Here is a 21181-nt window from a genome sequence, read left to right on the forward strand (position 1 = left end):
TGACTTCATCTGTTGTGGTTACGGCATATCCTGTGTGATATGTTCCACCTTCATCGGCATATCTCGATCCGTCCACAAACAGGGTAAAATCCGGATCTGGTAATGGGTTCTCATGCACAGTTGGTAAGTGCACTGTTTCCATTTTCATCTGTTCAAAACAGTCATGAGGTGTTTCTGGGTCATAATCATTCTTTATGACCAGATCTTGGAATTCCTTTTCCAGGAAATGGCGTGGCCATGCTTCTAGAAGGTCAGTTGTTGGGTATTTGACAATACCATTTTCCTGTAGCTGTTCTTCGTTCATGGTGGCCCATAGTTTTGCCATGGGCCCAAGATCATTCCATGACCTTGTCTTCAACTTGGTAACAGGAATATGTGGGATAGCAGTATCCCAATGACGGTAAAGGTAGTTAAGTTGTTGAGGTAGCTGGATCAAGACCATGCTATTGCCTTCAGAGTCACAATAGAAGTCTTGTGCAGTGAGCTTTACATCGGTCCGGTGGTAAAGCTCATCTTCATAGCAAGGTTCAGGAGTAATGTTCGGTTTGTACCACATGGTGCAGAAGGCGTGATCTGGGCCTTCACAGAGAGGTTTTTCGCCTTCATAAAATGTCAAATGTGGATGCATGACTTTCTTGATACATCCACAGAGCAGGTGAATGTAGGTTTCATCCGTGATAAATCCATAATAGATACCCCCCTCAGGGAGTGGAAGAAGAGTGGACGGATTAAGCACTTGACATCTTTGTATGGAAATGTTGTCAGGCAAAAGAAGATGACACTGTAAGCGCAGATGTCTGGCTGGAGACACGTGCTTGAGCTGGACTTGGTTGATGATGGCAGAAATGTCATGAGGGGCCAAAACAACCAGAGCGTGGCCAAGGACCAGGTCTGAGGTTCTTTCTATGAGTTCTCTCGCAGCAAAAACAGCCCTGAGACAGGAAGGAGTCCCTCTGGCCACAATGTCCAGTTGACATGAGAAATATCCAATAGGCCTCTGGCGGCCTCTTGAGTCATTAGTTTGGGTGAGGACTCCTGTAGCATGGCCTTGTCTTTCAGAGACGAATAACTTGAAAGGTTTGGAGTAGTCAGGTAGGCCCAAGGCAGGAGCTGAAGCAATGGCACGTTTTAAAGCATCGAAATTGTCCAGGGCGTCATTGGTCAGACAAAACGGGTCAGACTTAAGAGCGTCATAGAGAGGTTGCATAAGCAGAGAGGCTTCTGGGATCCATGCTCTGCAGTAGGAAATGAGGCCTAGGAAGGCATGAAGAGACTTTGAAGTCCTTGGAGGTGGAATGTCCAGAACAGCTCTTACCCGGTCCCGAGTAAGATGTCTGGTACCTTGGGATAGGCAATGTCCAAGGAAGATCACTGAAGATTGACAGAATTGTAGCTTGATGAGTGAAGCTTTGCATCCCTGTTCTGCCAAATAGGAAAGAAGACTGATTGAACACCTTTCAGTAGTGGGAATATCATCTCCACACAGCAGTAGATCATCCACATACTGAAGTAGGACAACTTCTGGGTGCTCAGCTTGCCATGGGTCAAGGATGGTGCCCATGGCCTTGGCAAATTGACTTGGAGAATTTTGTGCCCCTTGGGGCATGACAGTCCAGGTATACTGTTGCATTTCATGAGTGAAAGCAAACAGGTATTGACAGGATGGGTCCAGTGGGACACTGAAAAAGGCATTGGCCAGGTCAATAACAGTGAAGAATTTTGCAGATGGTGGGACTCCGGAGAGCAGAGTATGAGGATTCGGTACAAGAGGGGTGTCCAGGACGGTAGCTTCATTAACAGCACGGAGATCCTGAACCATCCTGTACTTCTCTGGCTCACCCTTTGGAGTTTTCTTTTTCACAGGAAATAACGGGGTGTTGCATTCAGATTTACATTTGACAAGGGCACCCTTACCCAAGAGTGCCTTAATGTGGACAGAAATTGCAGCAGACTGTGCTGGTTTTAATGGATATTGTGGTTTTCTTGGTAACTTAGCTCCTGAAATAAGCTTTACCACCACAGGGGGAACATTTAGGTGACCTATGTCCTCTGGGCCTGAGGACCATAACTTAGCGGGCACCTGTGTTTTTAATTCCTCTGGGAAATTGGACCTTAATTCTGCTGTCTCCTCACGGGGCTTTTCTATATGCAGCATCAGAGGCAAAGAGCATAGGGCTGAAGTGTCTGATACAGACAGAGGTGTAAACATTTCTACCTGCCCATCCGGGGTAAAGGTGATGGATGCTTGCAGGCGTGAGAGAACATCAGCACCTAACAGGTTAATGGGGCATGTGGAGGATACTACAAAGCGAGCAAGCAGGCTAGAGCCAACTCGTAGTGGAGTTGTTAAAGGGCTACGTCTTGGCTGGCCATCCACTCCAACACAAGAGACATCAATACTGGACAGGAAGGATGGGTCTGGCAGGTCTTGTTCTCGTAGAACACTACGGGCTGCACCTGTGTCAACTAGAAATGTAGTAGGGTGGTCTTCAATGGGCAAAGTCACTGTGGCAAGTGGCCCTCCCTTATCCCCTGTAGACGCTGCCATTACAGGGATTACAGACACAGGCTTGCCAGTTTCCTAATCATCTGGTTCTTCAATAATTGGAATCTTTTTCTCGGTCTTGGGGCCTGGGGCAGATTTAGAGAACTTTCTGGGTGCCCCAGGTTCCTTTTTAGGTTTCGGACAATCACTTCTGTAGTGTCCCTGAGCCCCACAATTAAAACAAGTTACATCCTCTAGCTTGGCACCCTTGGTGCCAGAGGTGATGGGGGTAGCGCGGGCCACCATGAGTGGAGCTGGATTGGGTCTTCTTGGGGTCTGAACAGATTCCAGACCTCTAGCAACTAAAAGCAGGGTATCCAAAGGAACAACCTTGTATTCAGGACGTGCAGCAATGATTCCCTTGCGTATAGAGTCTTTAACACCTTGGACAAACGCACCTGACAGCATTTGTGAATGAATCTTATCTGTAAGATCAAACCCCAAATCTGTGAACATTTGATACAGTCTTGCATGAAACCTTTCCACTGATTCTCCTTTATCTTGAATAACATCAGTAAGGCCAGCAGCCTGATCCGCAAGTTTGTCCTTAGCCCATTCTCTTAATTGGGTGCAAAAAGTTACTCCAGAGGGGTAATCAACATCACTGCTGAGCAGATCTGTACTGAGGTGTCGGGCCATGCTTGGCCAATATGCATCCCCTGCTTTTATAGCACAAATGCTCAGTAGATCACGCCATGCTGCGGAATAAGTCTTTTGAATTTGAACTATCCCTCGGTAGAAGGGCATAGGCTGTTTTTCTGGGTCAGGGAGTGATTTCATTAGAGCACTAGCTTGAGTGGGATTGAAAGCAACATATTTAGGAGGGGCCTGTTCTCCCCGACCCTTGTGGCCAAAGGGGTCATCGATAGAACGATGAGTTGGGGCTCCCGCGGCAAGCTCCGATGAGACATGGGACACCCTGTCCATCTCGTCATCATCGAATTCTATGATATTGGCTCTTTTGCGTGGTGCAGGGCCTGAATGAGGTGAAAGGATCGGTGGTTGGGAACGAGCCCCAGATGCAGGGGTGGCTAGCGAGTCATAACCTGGGGATAGGTAGTCACCGGGAATTACCGGCATCAGGGCCGAACTGGGGGCCGCCATATTGGTGGCCGGAGAAGGTACTACATTAGGGTTAAGGGAAGAAGTGGCGGCCATGTTGGAAGAGGGCACATCCGGGGCAGACTGTGCCGGACTGGGCATGACCGGAACCTGGGGCGTGGCTTGGGGAGTGGGGAGTGGATATCCGGGATAGGGCAGGGCCATGGGATATGGGAAGGGGTAGGGCCAGGCTGGGGAGGGGAAGGAGGTGGGGTATTGAGCTGGGGTGGAGATGGGAGGGAACGGAGAGGGATTGGTAGGGGTGGGTGTAGAGGGAGGAGCCGGGGCAAGGGCGGAGGAGGTGGTTAGTTGGGTGGAAGAAGAGAGGAGGGGGTCATGAACAGAGAGAGAGTGTAGGGCAGGAATGGCAGATGAAATGTTAGGGGAAGGTACAGCAGGTAGCGTAGGGATGGATGAGGATGATGGGAATGTTAAAGATGGGGCAGGGGAAAAGAAAGATCCATCAGAATTCAAGACCGGGCAGACAGGGGAGGTGATGGGATGGGTATTGGGAGTGGGGAACATAGTCAGCTGGCTATCACTAATTGCTGACTGAACCTTGGGGATAGACATTCCCTGGGCGCCGGTTTTGGGCGCTGGCTGAGGATAGACCCCAGCAACACAATTATTATGATACACAAACAATTTCACACCTTTGTGATTTATCTCTTCCTCAACCCAACCTTCTAGCTGAATAGCCTTCGCTACTCTATACCATGCTTCAGCAGTCTTTAATAAACCATTATCTGTAAGTTTGCCTTTCTTTTCTGTCAGTAACCTACGCCAACTTTCTGGTTGCAATCTTCCACATGTCGGTACAGCAATTCTACATACTTTTGCAATCTTTTCAACACCTTTAACCATTTCCTCACCCTCTCTGTCTTCGACTAAATCACATGCTAACCAGCCCTTACTGGGCTTGCTTAAATCCTGTCCCATAATCCCTTTACCCCTATACCAGCGTCCTAGATATAGGGAGAGAGAAGGAAAACTGAACAAGAACGTCTACAATGCTCGACTGCCACCCGAGAATCGTGGGACTTTCTCAGGTGCGTCTTCCCAAAACGTAGACTAGTCACTGAATCCGCCTACCCGGGGTGGTAGACACGGATTGGAGCGAGGTGAGAAGTGTGTGACCAATCACTTCTCTTTCAAGAGAAATGGGAGTGGATAGTATAATAATATAGGAAGTTTAGAAAAGATGAAAGGCAAGGAAAAATCCTTAGAGACAGACACAGGAGTTCATGAGACTCCTAATAAAACAGACAAGACAACAATACAATTGAAATACAGTGCATGCATTACAGTTCAAATAAAATCAACAATAATCCCTTTCCTTCTACATGTGCTTACTCCAAAGTCACCTTTCTCAACCTCGTAGTGTCCCCGCTCGGAGAACGACTTTCATAAGTCTCACTACCAGCGGCCAAGGATAACAGCTAACACCGGTCCGAAATCCTTTCCAGCCTCCCTCTACTCTGCAGTCCACAAGAATGTGGCCACGTCTATCCTCACTCCCGTAGTGCCCCTATAAAACCCACTTATAAGTCTCACTACCACGTGATGCGAAAAACAAGCAATACCTGCCTGAATTCCCCCAGGAAACAAAGTCCCCTGCCACAAGGCTAAGTCTCCTACCACGATTAAATAATCAGTGGACCTTCAGCTCAACTAGAGCCGACGGGTCCGGGTCAGGACGTCCCCAACTCAACTAGAGCTGGATGGTCCGGGTCAGGGCGTCCCCAACTCAACTAGAGCTGGATAGTCCGAACGCGCACAGTGAAGCTAGCTAGGCTATCAAAGTGACACAAACTTGGATCACAGGAAACTATGATTCTACACAGATCCCACAGTTCCACAAACTTCTTTTTCCTTACAGCCACAGCCACGAGGCTCCTAAAAGAAGTAAACAGGCAAAGAAGACCCCCCAGGAACACATCCACGGGTCAACCCCTCTTTTTCCTTACAACCACAGCACCGTGGTTCCTAAAAGAGGTAAAACAGGCAACAGAAGACCCCCCAGGAACACATCCACGGGTCAACCCCCCTTTATCCCAAAAGGGGTAAAATACAAACAGATAGACAGACACACAGAAGACCCAGGCAAGTCCCCTCAGGTCCACCCCCCTTTATCCCAAAAAGGGGAAAACAAGCAAGACAGAACCCCAGGCAAATCCCCTGCAGGTCCACCCCCCCTTTATCTCAAAATGGGGAAACAGGCAAACAATTCAAACACACCCAGGCAACAGATAGACTAAAATGCAGGTAAACAAGTGAGTAACGAGACACCGGGCAAGATATTACCTGTCTTTGATGTCCTCCCGGGAAGCAGTCACAGACACGTGGACGGGTCAATCAAAGGGGCTGGAACGTACCGGTGGCTCTGCAGAAGTCTCTACCGTGTATCTGGAGGTGATCAGTCTCCCTTCCTTCCCCCTGGATTCCTCCGTCCACCCTTGTCTTCCTTAGGACGGCTCACCGGCCAGACATAGCCCGATGCCCCACGTTGGGCGCCAAGTTGTTATGGTACTTTTTGAAAGTAAACCAAAATGTTCAAAGTCTATCTGTTCCTGTCCAAATCAATAAAATTAAATTGCGTATATACGCTGAAGTAATTAAGTCTGACACACAAGGTTCAGGTTAAAATAACTTCGAGAAAGTTTATTGGCAAGTGAAGAAAAAGCGGGCGCGCAGGCCCTTTTAAGAGGCATTTTGCGTCATCATTGATTATTAGAATATCAGCAAATAAACATCATCAATTGGATTAATTGTTAAGTGACGGGGTTAGTGTCTTACCTATTGGTTCGTAAAATTAAGAGGTTAGTCCCGTGCCCACCCATCAGAGGTGGGATTATTCTGGACACGGGTGGGGGACAAGGGGGTCCTAAGCGTCATTTTACACGGTCAATGATATCAGGCTTTATGTCCAGGTGCAAGGTCTCTTATGAATAGAACATTTCATTACTACTGTGTTCTGTGGCCTTCAAACTGTACTATCTTACAAGCTCTTAAGGAGTAGCCGGCAAGTCTTAAGGAGTAGCCAGCACCTCCTGGTACTTGTCCTTGAAGGAAACACGGTCTTTGTCTACTGTATTAATTGGGTTGAGAAGTTCAGTCACGTAATGTAGTTTTAAAATGAACAAGTTAAGTCATGAGGACAAAATGGAGGATTTGAAGAAGTCAGGTTAGGAGGACAAAATGGAGGACGAAGTCACAGTATAAAGTTAAAATGGAGTTAGTACAATAATTCAATACAAGTACAATAAAGATTTTTAATAATTCCACATCAATGGCACAGAACATTAAAGGCCCCGCAGTTGCCAGATAATATTCCAAGGGATGTTCTTGCTGCTCATCCTCCAAACTTAAGGAGAACCTCTTAAAATCCAGAAAAGAAAAAGTACCATCACCACTTTATGAAAAGATTATGTTTTACCCAGATTTGTCATATTATACCAGAACGAAGAGACGCTCTTTTTCTACATACACAACAATACTTAGAGGAAAGGACATAAGATATAAGTGGAGACTTCCAGATCAAATCTTGATTTGGCATGACTCTAAATGGACACAATTTCAGTCGCCAGAAAATTAAAGGTCTGGTTAAGAGAAATGAACATCATAGAAACAAGATATTTAGTCTAATAGGATATATGATGCTCTTCTTGATATTTAACTTTTTTTTTTCATCTCCTTGATGAAATAATAAATGGTTATAATAATTAATGGTTATTGTCCATTTAAATTTTGATATGCATAGTATGAAACATGACAATATATTGAGAAATAAATTAATAGGTTGTGTAATAAACCACCTCTTTACAGGTAGGATTTTGTCACAGATCTTACGGTAACCACAGCCTTCTAGGGTAATCAAAGTCCAGGACACATCCAGTTCGGTTTTCCTTTTTATTTGATAAGAAAAACAGGTGCTTTAAATAATAAACAAAACAAAACTCCTTGCTCTTACTAGACAGAATTAACTATCTGTAATCGGGTGGCTTTCCCACTTACCAATTAAAAAGAAAAAAAAAAAGGAAACAGATTTGCAATAAACACAGTTCTCTCTCCTAGCTGGCTTTTTCTCCCTCATTCTGCAGCAGGCTGATCTCTTCTTTTAAAGGCCTGCCATCAAATTGACCAGCTACAGGTGAGTGTCAATTAGTTCACATCTCTGGAACTCTGAAGTTAAATGCAAGTTCTGGTCTGTTACAGAGCAACTAGTGCTGTTAGAGCACTGGCCCACCCTGCTCTCCAAATGCTCCGCCCCAGGGACCCATATCGTGTTTTGCAGAGTATCAGCAATGTATTTTGCAAACTTAACATTTCTCCCTGGGACATTTACCTGAAAATTCTCTGGCTGCTGTTTTAGCAACGCAGGCCCGATATCTTCAACAACCATTCCACATTTTTGCTCACAGTTGAAATAAAACACAAAGAAAGGAAGAGAAAGGAAATAGTGGCAACGAGAGCACATAGATATGAAATGTGGATACATACCCACATAAAATCAAATCTAGTATTATTATACACCATGGAATTTCATAAGTTTATTGACACTTAATTTTCATATATTTATTTTCTTTGTTATTGGGTTAAAGGGATAAGAAGTTGAATCTCGTTTTTATTTATGAAGCCCTAGGATACACCTCACCTGACTGTGACCTACAAAGGAGCATGCCATTTAAAAAAAATTGTTTCATTTTCAGACATTTAGATGTTTTTATCTCCTGCTTTGTAAATTGAACGTTAGAGAGACACACACACTGTCTAGAAGGCAGAGCAGGAGATAAATGACAAATTAAACAGAATGTGCAATAAAGGAACTTTAAATATGGTCTCTACAGAAAGTATGTCTAGGTCACACACAGGGAGGTGTGATTAGGACTGTCACATAAATGTCAGCATTGAGTAGTGAGACTACAGGGGCATGATCAACACTAAAACTGCTGCATTAAGCTAAACTTATTATGTTACCTATAGTGTCCCTTTACGTTTCATAAAATTTGCAAAAAAATAAAAAAAGCCACACTTTTAAAAATGAGTAGTAAAAATAGAATGACCGTTGTCCATTTCTGCTTTGTAATACCAGTGTTTTGTGAAACTTCGATTTGAACGTCTTTGCATTACAATCTCATTAGCTAAATGTATGTAAGGCTTTGGCCTTAGGATCTACATTTGTTACATAAATGTGCACTAATCCCATAAATATCACTGATATTTTTCATTTGTCAAGACCAATACACTTGCACTAGAACAGCCACTCCATGTTACCACACAAACACTGCCTTTTAAGATGAATGTAATTCAATAAATCCATACAAATTAAGACAATGCCACTATATATTTGAATTAACCAGCAGCAGTGCCCTTTTTTTGAAGCTCTAAAAAGGACACTATAATTACCAGAACAATGACACAGCTTCTTGTATTTGTTCTGGTGAGTATAATCAGTCCCTTCAGGTTTTTTTGCAGTAAACACCGTCTTTTCAGAGAAAAGGCATGGTTTCATTACAGCCTTTGAACACCTCCACTGACCACTCCTCATTTGGCTACTAGAGGTGCTTCCCGGGGCAATACCGCACAACATTTGCATGGAGACATTGAACTTTCCTCATAGAGATGCATTGACTCAATGTATCTGTGAGGGAATGCTGATTGGCCAGGACGTGTTTGGCTCTGCCCCTAATCGGCCTCCTTGACCAAGTCATCCAATCCAATGCTTTCCTAAGGGAAAAAATTCTGGATTGGCTCAGATCACCACTTCTGATTATGTCTGCCAAGGAGGCAGATCAGGAACAGAGCCAGCATTAGCAGACCGTAATAAAAAGTAAGATTTTACTATATTTTAAAACACAAAACATACATTCAATAAAAAATAAAATAACTTTTCTTTTACACATTAAAATAAACAGGAAGGGGGGCAGGGCCTGACCGTGGAGCAGAGAGGACACGTGCCTCCATAACTCCGGCACAGGGGACCACATTTTATGAAATAAAAGAAAATAAGCAACTAAATTAAAATTAAAGGTTACCTGGTGTAGGGGCACCACGAGAGGAGGACACATACCTGTCAAGCGACATTCCATGAGACGTGCACCCGATAAACGAAACGGCCCTCAAGCATGGCAAAGGCGGGAGAGACGGCCGCTCTCCTGCCACCAAAAGCGTCTGGAAACATGGCCAGGAGCCCTCGTTTCCCCCCCCCCCCCCCCCATGGCCACCCTCACAAGAGCCCGCGGACAAACCGACCACGCACAGAACGACCGCAAGGTCTAGGCGGCACACCTAAGGCCCAAAACATGGCGGATGCTCCGCTTACCGCCATCTCCTGCACCGCTGCCAGCGAAACCGAGCTCAGACTTAACCAAATTTTTGAAGCATTCTGGGCCAAGCTGGAGGTACTTCAGAGACCCCCGGAACCGGCAACAACACCCTACGGCACACCAAGGAGTCGGGCACGGGAGGCCAGGGAAAGGGGCATGGAAGCTCTCCCGGACTACCCTACCAAGGCGCCCAGGAAACGGAAAGAGGCTGATTTAAAGGCTGCGGCTCGGAGACGCATTAGGGGCAAAAGTGGTACGGGAACGACGACCCGAAAGAAGGCAACGCAAGCTTGCACACAGCAAAGCCAACACCGCCTACAAACAATGGCGAGACTCACAGCACAATATGGGCGACCGGTAAAGCCGGGAAAAACAGCAACCCCAGAGCACTTGCAGCGGACCCACAGCGGCTCACAATCACTGCTAAATGTCCGACCTACGACCGGGACTATGACATACCAAAAGAATGAACTACACCACTCGTCGGAAGACACTGCTGCCTGCATTTTCGGATCACCGAAAGCTAGACACAGAGCACCATACCGGGACGTTATTTTTGCCCCGCAAGGCATCGGCTGACGCAGCACCACTTGGGACCCTGAGGACTCGTTGTTGTTTAGCCTGATAAATCTAGTTATTTGCATTCCCACTACATTTCATATGGCATAGAATGAGACCTCAGTAACTGACCAAGCTCTAGCCTGTTCACTGTGCCCCCTCCACCGGTTTGTATGCTTTATAAGCACTATTAAAATTGAAGCCTCTACCATAGGCTTGTTTGATCCATGTTTAGTCCACGTTACTAAGTACGCCAGTGGTTTAAAGGCAAAGTTTCTGTTCCCTGTCTCTGTCCTCAATAATAACGAAATATTTCTAATGTTTTAGCGAGCTATGAATGTGAGGGTATAACTGATTATATACTTAATTATTTTGTGACTCAGCTTCGTAGAAAGTGACCTTAACATTTAACTTACACTTAAACTGTTATATTTTCAAACGCAATTAGCTATGTCACGGCTAGACATTTAGACATAAGCATCCCCGCCCAAGCATTATGAACCTTATCTGAGTTACAATGTTATGCATGTTATCTAAAATTGTGCAGCCTGTTCCCTACAACAAAATGTAAAATTTGTGCTGAATATTCTATACCATGTTATGTTTATGATGCTTGTTCTGAGCTTACGACCGCTATTGTGGCTGAGTGAGCCGACTGTTTTACCATGCACAACAAAAATAAAGAATTTAAACAAATAAAATAAACAGGAAAACAAACATTTAGAATGCAAATTTAAAATAATATGTATATTATATAAAAACACTGAGGACAACTCCACAATAGTTGTTTATTCACACATACTAAATATATATCTATATATCTCCATCCCCCCAAAAAATATACAAATCCAAGTGTAAGCATTTTTCAGGTACAGTAAAATATTAACATGTAATCTACCCACAGCCTATCACTGCTGTCCAAACATGAACATGTATAGATAATGCAGAATAAAACATCTGCATTTTCGCGATGGAAGCAGAAGGGCTGGTATTTGTGTGCCAGTAGATAGCCATTGCTCAATAAACTGCTAAAAAAAACAAAAACACAAAACAAACACATAAAAGGGGCTGCACAAAGACTACTTGCACCATAACACCTACAAAACCCTTAGTAATTTTGGTGCTTAGATAGTCTAATTAAGATTTGAAGATGTCTTGATTGAAGAGGCATAGGCAACTGTTGCTGCACCTAAACATTAAGGAGGTTAGACTGGGAAGGACAACAAAATATTGTTTAATACAAAACTACAAAAGAATTAAGAAATCGTAAATTTTAATGGATTCATTAAAGCTTTCATTCAAAACTCAAAGCTTAGACATTACTATACATCATTATTTTGGCATACAATGGAGACAGATTATATATGCATGTTTCAGCAGGATTCTTGTCAACAATATGATATTTGTTAACCATTATAGCACAGCGGAAAACAGTAAAAGGAATGCCGAAATTTAAAATAAAAAGTAAAATAAACTTCAATATTGCAATTATTCAACAGGAAGGAATATTCACACCATTATAGAAATTACAAGAAACCTCACCATATACAGAATATACACAAACTAAAAATACATGTTCTGTTTACAAATGCTCTAAAGATATGCATGTGTAAAGTGTTCTTCATATGTAAAAGAGGAAAGAGTGAAACTTTTTATGCTAAACATAAAACAATTACAGTATACATGAACCCTTTATCAGATAAATTTACAATATCTTGCTTAGTTCACTGGTCCTTTATGGTTAATTTTCCTTAAGCCAATGAAATAAACAAATTTGGATTTGGGCTCAAAATCAAAGAATCTATACACGAATATACTCTAGAAGCTATGTGCAAAAGATGAGTTGCATAGTAGTATAAATGAAAGCACAACCTTATGTTAGTGAATTACTTTTATATTTCTTCACGAAGAGTAACCTTTAGTGGACAAAAGTTGAAGGTTTTTCTGGATATTCCCTTCTGAAGAGCTTAGTGCGGAAGCTTACGGTGGAAAATCTAATGAGCATTCATGTAAAACCACGCTATTTGCAAACGCTTATTATCTGATATGAGAAAGGTGTAAGGGTGATTTCTAAAGACCGGCATTAAAATAATTTAATAAATGCCACCTTTAAAACAATCACATTTCTGAGACAAATACTAGTAAACTTTATGGAGCTCAAACTTTTTTTTTTATTTCTTATTTTTTTAACCCCTTAAGGACACATGACGTGTGTGACACGTCATGATTCCTTTTTATTTCAGAAGTTTGGTCCTTAAGGGGTTGAATATTCCATTTTATGTGTACTACAGGGTATGACTATTAAAGAACACTCAGTGCTGGATTCTTCACCATAAAAGGTGCCAAGAGTTCGTACACTTGGGTTGAAAGAAGTATTTAATTGCTTTTATGTTCTCTTCACATAAGCATGTGACATTTTTAATTTAATAAAATGGTATGTAATGCAGTCTTGCATGAAAACGAAAATAGTGCAAAAGTTGAGTTTTGTGCTAGCATGCAAGGTCAAACTAAATATATATATTTTTATTTAGAACAGAACAGTTAATGTTTAGGGGTCTTTAAAAATAAGGTAAAAAACGTTGGTCTGATTGTTGATCCAAAAGTAGGACAAGCAACATAAAAATAAATTTTAAACTGCCAATGCAGTTCCTTATGACTCAAGAACTACATAAAAATGTTGCATGCATGCCATAGATCCTTATTTTTATGGCTTATTTTTCAATTGTTGAAAATTAAAACCTTTACAAAGTTGAAGAAAACAACAAATCTTAATTCCCCAAACTCAGATGAAGACCTTGCACAATTTAAATCCAGCCATTATTTGTCAGATCTGTGAAGAAGTTTAACGATTGTTTAAAGGATCAGTCCAGCACAGTACAACAACAAATCGCTTGCCCCGACACTCTCAGCATATCAATGTAATCCACTGTTTTTGGTTAAAATAACCCTTCCTTTCCTGGTTTCCCTCTCTAAAAGTAAATTAGATAAAGATAAAATGTTCCTGCTAAAACTTACCTTTCCAGCTACTTCTCCACTGACACCACTCCCTCTTGCAGTCTGTGGAAATTTGGGTTAATGGCGGCAGCAGAGGGGTTAAACTCAATATTTGCAGCGTTTTGCTATGAAACACTGCACATACAGACTGCAGGCACCACGACCATTTCAAATCACTGAAGTGCTCATGGTGCTTGGAGTATCACTTTAATTGGGAAGTGTAAAATTTGTATTGGCAATGCAATATGGCAAGCAAGAAGCAGAGTTACGCGTGTTTAGCAGTCCCCATTTTTCCCAAAATGGTTTGACACACGGGTTGTACCCATAGACTACAAGCACCATAACCACACTATGAAATGCTTTAGCAGTTAAGCTACTTCGACTGCCCCTTTAAAGACTACCAACAATCCAAGTTTGCAGCTTAGATAACATCTTAAACCTGGACTATATCCAAGAACAACTAAACTTACCAGAATGAAACATACAAAAAAAAAAATACATACATAACTCACTTCTTAAACAGCATGACTGATATGAAGGGCGGAAACATGAGTAAATAATGTGCTTTTTAAAAAAGCACACACTGCACAGTTTTTATTTCCTTTAAATCGGGTAGGTAATTTACTTGTTTCTTTTTCCAAAATGCAACATATAAAATGCCTTAAAATGATTTCCACTCAATAAATAAGAATCAGAATACTACAGAGGAAAGCCAGAATACAAGCCTGTGCGTTGCTTTGACCTGCCCAGATGCACATGCAATACAGTATATATGTGTTTTTGACGTATTTAGCTTGGAATATCGGCACTAGTGTTCCGATTTCCATATTTATGATGTATTATGAGCAGGACAACGCCAAGGAAAAAGCAGATGGAGCCCACAGTGATGTATGCAATTCCCAAAAACGGGTTCTTTCCTCCCATCCACGAAATGGTGCTCAGGATCATCCGTTTCCTTCCATCAAAGCGGAGTACAGGATAATCTGAAAATATCTATAGGAAAACAGCCAAGTGCAAAGGACAGAGCTACATTCACAGGGAGCTAAGACGGAAGTATCCAGTTGCAGGATAAAATGTGAGTTTAAACATTTCATTTTTCACACCTTTCAAATACAAACTTCCTATAGTGGAAGCAATCATAAAATATGTGTAATATCTGTAAATATCATTTCATTCAAGGTTCCACACTAGCAAATTACATTAGCAGGTTTACAAGCTATGTCCCTTTTATAAATAAGTTTCAGTATATCACGGATTATCTTTCATGTATATTTCAGATATCACTATTTACATTTTTACTTGTTATGAAAAGATCATTGGAAATGCCCTTGTAGCCTCTGTACAAAAGGATACTATATTCAACTCTTAGAGAATAATTCCCCGGTGCCAAGGCTGGGTATGCATCTTTTTTCTCAATAAGACGATAAAGCTTTCGGAATGTAGGCAATGCAGCAGTACGCATCCATACGATAAAATCTTCATTTATAAACCCATTGTTCTCTGGATCACTTGGGTCAAGCTCATACACTGGTTTTCTCCAGTTAATTGGATTTGTTGTTCCTATTATGAATGCAAAACATGGGATAAGTGGTTAACCAAGACACTGCAAATGTGAAAAAAATAAATACATAAAAAAAAGGTAGAAGAAATATAAAATCAGATAATGCAAACATAGATAAAAGCCTGTAACAAGAAAGTGAAAGAATGAGAAACCAGATTATTAATCGTCTCTATATTATGTCAAATAAAATTATTTCAAAAGGTGTAGCTGAGATCCATTGCCTGGTTTCACATTGAAACCAGCAGGAGAAGCATTGCAAGGACTGCAATGTTACATGTGACTTTACTTTGCTGTCCCACAGGAACGACAGGAAGATGTGCACATACAGTACAGTCACAAGGGTTTCCATTCACTTGCATGCCAATCCTTGAAGTAGTGCTGATCATCTGCAAGCAACTAAAAGAGAAAAATAGGAGGATTTCTGTGTATCCAAACAATAATAAACAATAGGTATGTGGACTAATGTAGATAATATCTAAGTGGAACGATATCTAATCCAGTCAGGAATTCGCTGAACATATAAATAAAACGTAACATTTAATAAGAATAAAGCTTAAAAGGGTAACGTACCCTAAATATAAATCACCAATATAAGGACCTACAATCCTCATAAAAAGAGGAAACTTGCAAAAAAAAAAAAAAAAAAATAGGGTGGGTTGGCTAAATGTAGCACAATAGCTATGTAGGAGGCATATTTATCAAAAGGAATCTCGAGAAAAAAAAAAAGTCTGCTAAATATTGCAAAGCCTATCTTCCTCATAAATACAGGAAATTAGCAAAAATAGAATAGGTTAGCTAAATGTTATGCAATAGCTGTTTAGAGGTATATATGTCAAAAAAGCCCTCTTAAATTATAGTGAAATACTAGCAGAGCAGAAAGACGCTAGGAACACCTATTAGGCTATAATAAGTTGAGTGATAGAACTAGACCAGAGTTTCCCAAAGTGTGGGTCGCAGGGCGATTCCCAGTGGGTCCCGCTGACACGCTTCCAGGGCCGCGGGAGACAGGCAGGCAGACTGATTGGTAGGTCCTTATATTGGTGATTTATATTTAGAGTACGTTACCCTTTTAAGCTTTATTCTTATTAAATGTTAAGTTTTATTCATTTGTTCAGCCAATTCCTGACTAAATTAGATATCGTTCCACTTGGATATTATCTACATTAGTCCACATACCTATTGTTTATTATTGTTTGGATACACAGAAATCCTCCTATTTTCCCACCTTTCTTTTTGGCATTTATCCATAGGGGTTATCCCCCATTTAGGAGGTTTTCTCTGTAATGGCTCACCAGTTCCTTGCTCTATTTCCTTTCTTTTTTTCTTCTTTGAGCCATCATTTGCAAGCAATTTCCATTTTTTTCCTAAAGCAAAACAGCCCTCATGCACACGATTAAGCATACAGCTGTAAACACGCATATTATATTTTCTTGCCTGTTGTATTCTTACCTTTAAAAACTTCAGCCAGGTCACTCGCATTTCCAGAAGGATTTCGGAACTTGACATTTTTATCTGTCCACCATGCAATTCCCTTATTATTCAATGTGATGTTCATCTGTACTCCATTTACAAACTGATATAAGCTTAAAGAATCTACAAGTGTAGAGAGAACATGTCAGCACAAACAAACTAGCCTACAACTGATGTAACAGTTACTAGAATAACAACAACAAAAAATAAAACCACCACAATTTTTACTGCAGGTTTAAATAAATTAAACTGTACTTTAAATAAGAATTAGAATACATAAAATGTATGAATTCAAAATTGGTGATAGGCACTCAAAACAAATACATTTGAGGGGGGAAAGGGGAGGAGAGGACCTCTAAGCTGATCAGACGTGTCTAACCTGAGCTCCTGAGTTTCTAGTTGCAAATTGCCTTTTTGTGCCTGATTCTGGGGCTTTTTTGCTCAGACATTGACATATCCTCCAGCAGGGGAGCCCAGGCAAGCAATCTCCTACCTTGCTTGAACATTTTCACCAGCGAGTGCCCGAAGGTCCGGTTTCAGCCTACTGGGGCCTGGACTAAGGAGAGGGGGCCGATCTCTTTGCGACCTAGCCCTTCACGTGGATCCGCTGCACATATCCCGGTCCTCTCAGTGCTGACATACCTGGCTTGTGCATACCTATCACACCATGCAACCATCTGTACATTGCAATCAAAGCCGCAACATGGTGGAAGGTACTCTCACAGACTCATGTGGCATGAGTCCCCTCCAGAAGACTCCCAGCGACGCGGTTACGGAATTCCAAATGCGGCTCTACCACTACTTCCAACTCTTCTGGCTCAGGCTCTAGCACCATATGGCAACCACCACAGCCGACCAAGGGAACAGGGGCCTACTTGCGGTGAAAAGCTTTGGAGACAGCCTGTGCATCCTGTGCTTCACTCACCTAAGCCGAAGGCCACAGGGGGCTTGTATGCCCTGCATCGTCGACCAAGACTGAGGATAGTTCGCGTTCAGCAGCGCCTGTCACCCTAATCCTCCAGCCACCCTCAACAGGGGATGGTCTCGCAGACAACTTTCACCCCCCCCCCCCGTTTAGCAACATTTTACCCAACACTAAGCCAAGCACCACCACTTCTCTCCATCTATTTTTGTTGAATCAATTTGGTGTATACCTGCATATGAATACATCGGGATGGTTTAAAAGTGTAATGCTGTCAGCATGAGTTTTTCCTTCTTGAAACCAGCTTGTTACCTACTGATTTCATTACATGTCTGCCTAGCATGATTGGCACTGCTTTACATACTAACCTTTAAAAAACAAAAAATACCGTGCAGTTCCTCAACATTTTTTGCTCTAACCCTAAACCTGCGTTCCACTGTTTTGCAATGCTACATATGTCAGTCATTTTATGTCTATTTCACTGCACTACAAAAAAAAAAAACATGCTTTGGTCCCTGTTCAACCAAATCTTCTCATCAAGTAAAGCTGAAAGATCCTCATATAATGGTGGCTAATTCAGCCATTAAAACCAATAAGGCAAAGTTTCAACACACTTGGAGCCTTTCTCAAGCCATAAAAATACATGCCTCATACACCAATTAGGTAAACAAAATAAGTGAAAAATTAATTCACAAAATCATAATTACAGTGCAATGTTAAAATCATGTATTAATAAATATAAATTTAGTTTGATACATGGAACCAAATCTTACCATTAAACATGCTGTTGGCAATGGCACCACATGGAGCAATTGGTTTGCCGTTACTAGTTCCGTATGGGTCACATTCCTTGCTGGGATTCTAATTATGGAAATAAAACACATTGAACTGAAAAACATGGAATTCATGTAAATGAGACCAAGCAGCTAGAAAGACAATGCAAAAACAAAGGCAAGAATGTATCTTCCGGACAGGTTTACACTCGATGTCAAGAAAAGGGTGAAGAAGAAAGACTATGAAGAAAGGAGAAAGAATGAGGCGAAAATAGATGCGTTGCATACCTGAGAGGTCATAAAGAGGATAATTATGTGTGGATATAAAACACACACATACATATGTATATATACACACCCACACACTAATGAATCCAGGAGAGAAGAGCAATCTGGTCAGGAGAGATGTTGATGATGTGACATTTGGTTACCTTTTAGAACCAGATAAGTATCCAAAGTGAGCAATAAGATTGTACAAATATGGCATGGAGATATATGGCAGTTTATAATCATTGTCTCCCACTTTGATACAGTGTATGTCCGGATTATACAGAAGGGAACTAATACTGTTTTAGCAGCTCACGTTTATAAACTATTTATATTATCCCAACACGCAAGGTAAGATGACTTCTATGGACGCCAGCCACCGAAACAACCTAACTGAGATGAAGTTGTTTAGGGTGTGAAGTGTTCCATTTAAATATATAAATACATTTAAAAACAAAAAGATTTTCCATAGGAATACAAATAAAATCAAGGATGTTCCATTACTTTGACACTAAATTTTTTTGTAAACCTGTTCTTTAATATAAAAGTATTTCCTTAAAAGGAATTTTCTTACCTACACGCAAGACCTTTTTAAACAATATAATGACATTTTAACAAAAAACAAATCTTTATAAATTACAAAATTATCTCGAGGATAAATTGCAACAAGTGTGGCACCTACTTATATGGTTTGAGATTCATTGTATTCTTTTCAGTTGTCACAGATTCGCACATCATCTGTGGCATATCAGTAAAAGCTGCACCGCACAAGTTGGAAAATATTGGGTGTCCCATGTAGGGCCATCAAACAGACACGCGACCTGGTCATGCGCTGCAGAGCTTTAAAGGAGCACTATAGTGCCAGGAAAACAAACTCTTTTTCCTGGCACTAAAGGGTCATTAGGTCCCCCTCACCCTCAGGGCCCCCTCTGGCTAGGCTGAAGGGGTTCTTACCTTTCTCCAGCGCCGGGCTCACTCTGTGTTGGGGAACTCTCCACCCCCTGCCGACGTCAGATCCGAATGCGCGTCAAGAGCCGCACGCGCATTCAAACAGCCCGTATAAAAACAAAGCATTACTCAATGCTTTCCTATGGACGTTCAGCGTCTACTCACTGTGATTTTCACAGTGAGAATCGCGGAAGCGCCTCTAGCGGCTGTCAGTGAGACCGCCACTAAAGGCTGGATTAACCCTCAGTGAAACATAGCCGTTTCTCTGAAACGGCTATGTTTTATGATGCAGGGTTAAAACTAGAGGGACCTGGCACCCAGACCACTTCAGTGAGCTGAAGTGGTCTGGTTGCCTAAAGTGGTCCTTTAACCGCGCTAGCAAACCCCTTCTTTTCTACAGGGAGTGTATGGAGCATGGGAGAGACAGTTACTTCCTCCCAGCAGTGCAGGGAGGCAGGTGGGGGCCAGGAGAGCAGCAAGCCTTTAACTCCCAATAGCTCCAACTACCCTGCTGCTGGTTTGTATATGTGTCAGTATTTGTTTATCTGCACTGTATATACTAGAGAGCAGAAACCACTGACCTATGGGGTGACGAACAAATATAATGTACAAGCAGTGCAATAGAAGAACTGCAGCACTTTGACACTAAAGATAAAAACACTTTTTCCTATCTCCGTTCTAACAAAACCACTTTGAAAAATGTGGACAAGGTCAACATAAAGGTAAACCCCACCATCAGCTTCCATTAAATAACCACTTTAGTGTTTCATTGATTAAGAGCATATTAATTATTAAACAGGCCCTTGAAATGTTAACCGAGAGAAAGCTAAATTGCACTGCTATAAACAAGTGTTCTAAATTCCCAATAAACAGAAGCGTCACTTTCAATTATATTTGTGGTTACCTTAGACATCAATTTAGGGAGAATATAAATAAATAGCAAATCTATTTTAGTGCCTATTTTACTCACCAAATCGTTCTTTAAAATGCAACAGTTCTGAGGCGGAGCCTAGCTGTGAACCAGAACGGCCACACTTTTCCCGAGCTCTGCAATAAGCTGCCCTAAAAGGCTGTTTTAGGGGGACTATCTGGCACACAACACGACTAAAAACCGTCCCCAACACTCCTTAACCGATATGGGTCGGAAAAATAAGAAACCCAGGGCTGACAAAGACGTACCCAGCCGGGACATCGGTGAGATGCTCCGCAGTACACAGAAGGCCGCATGGGACAAGATGGCGTCCCTCGAGGAGGGATCTTCATACTCCTCCGATGATTTTTTCGCCGAGCCAGAGGAGAGTGCTGCCCTCAGATTACCCACGGGCTCTAGGCCACGCAAGCTGGAAGACAGGGAGCCAGTCACCGCCGCTCAGCTAAAAACAATGCTAGCGGAGCTCCGCACCAATATTGCAGGAGATATGGCCCACTTTAAAAAAACCGTTGAAAACGCAACAACGAAAATAGCCCAACTGGAGGTGGCACACAACACCCACGACTCTAGACTATCCACGGTGGAGAAGAGAGTCGCGGAACTAGAGCAACTCCACCTCAACACCACAAGCAGGCTTGATGCCATAGAGGATAAGCGGAGACGGTATAACCTCAAGCTTAGGGGTGTACCTGAGGCACTGGGGACATCAGACTTACCTCATTTCCTGCGGAGATTTCTAGCAGCGTATATGCCTCACAAACAGGCAAAGGCAATAAACCTCGACG

The 21181-nt window shown here is 42.1% G+C and overlaps 1 protein-coding gene across 1 annotated transcript in view; it reads right to left on the reverse strand.

Moving 5' to 3' along the window:
* Positions 1 to 13615: 13615 nt before the first annotated feature.
* Positions 13616 to 21181, reverse strand: part of TMEM30A (transmembrane protein 30A) — a 31853-nt gene continuing 24287 nt past the window's right edge. Inside the window, exons 4-7 of the mRNA XM_063442999.1 lie at positions 18251 to 18338; positions 16535 to 16678; positions 14878 to 15084; positions 13616 to 14507 (exon numbers count right to left, since the gene is read on the reverse strand). Coding sequence (XP_063299069.1) covers positions 14314 to 14507; positions 14878 to 15084; positions 16535 to 16678; positions 18251 to 18338 — 633 coding nt within the window. The 3' untranslated portion in view covers positions 13616 to 14313. The remainder of the gene's footprint in view (positions 14508 to 14877; positions 15085 to 16534; positions 16679 to 18250; positions 18339 to 21181) is intronic.

The sequence above is a fragment of the Pelobates fuscus genome, chromosome 2, assembly GCF_036172605.1.
Source record: "Pelobates fuscus isolate aPelFus1 chromosome 2, aPelFus1.pri, whole genome shotgun sequence".
In the NCBI taxonomy this organism is placed as follows: Eukaryota; Metazoa; Chordata; class Amphibia; order Anura; family Pelobatidae; genus Pelobates; species Pelobates fuscus.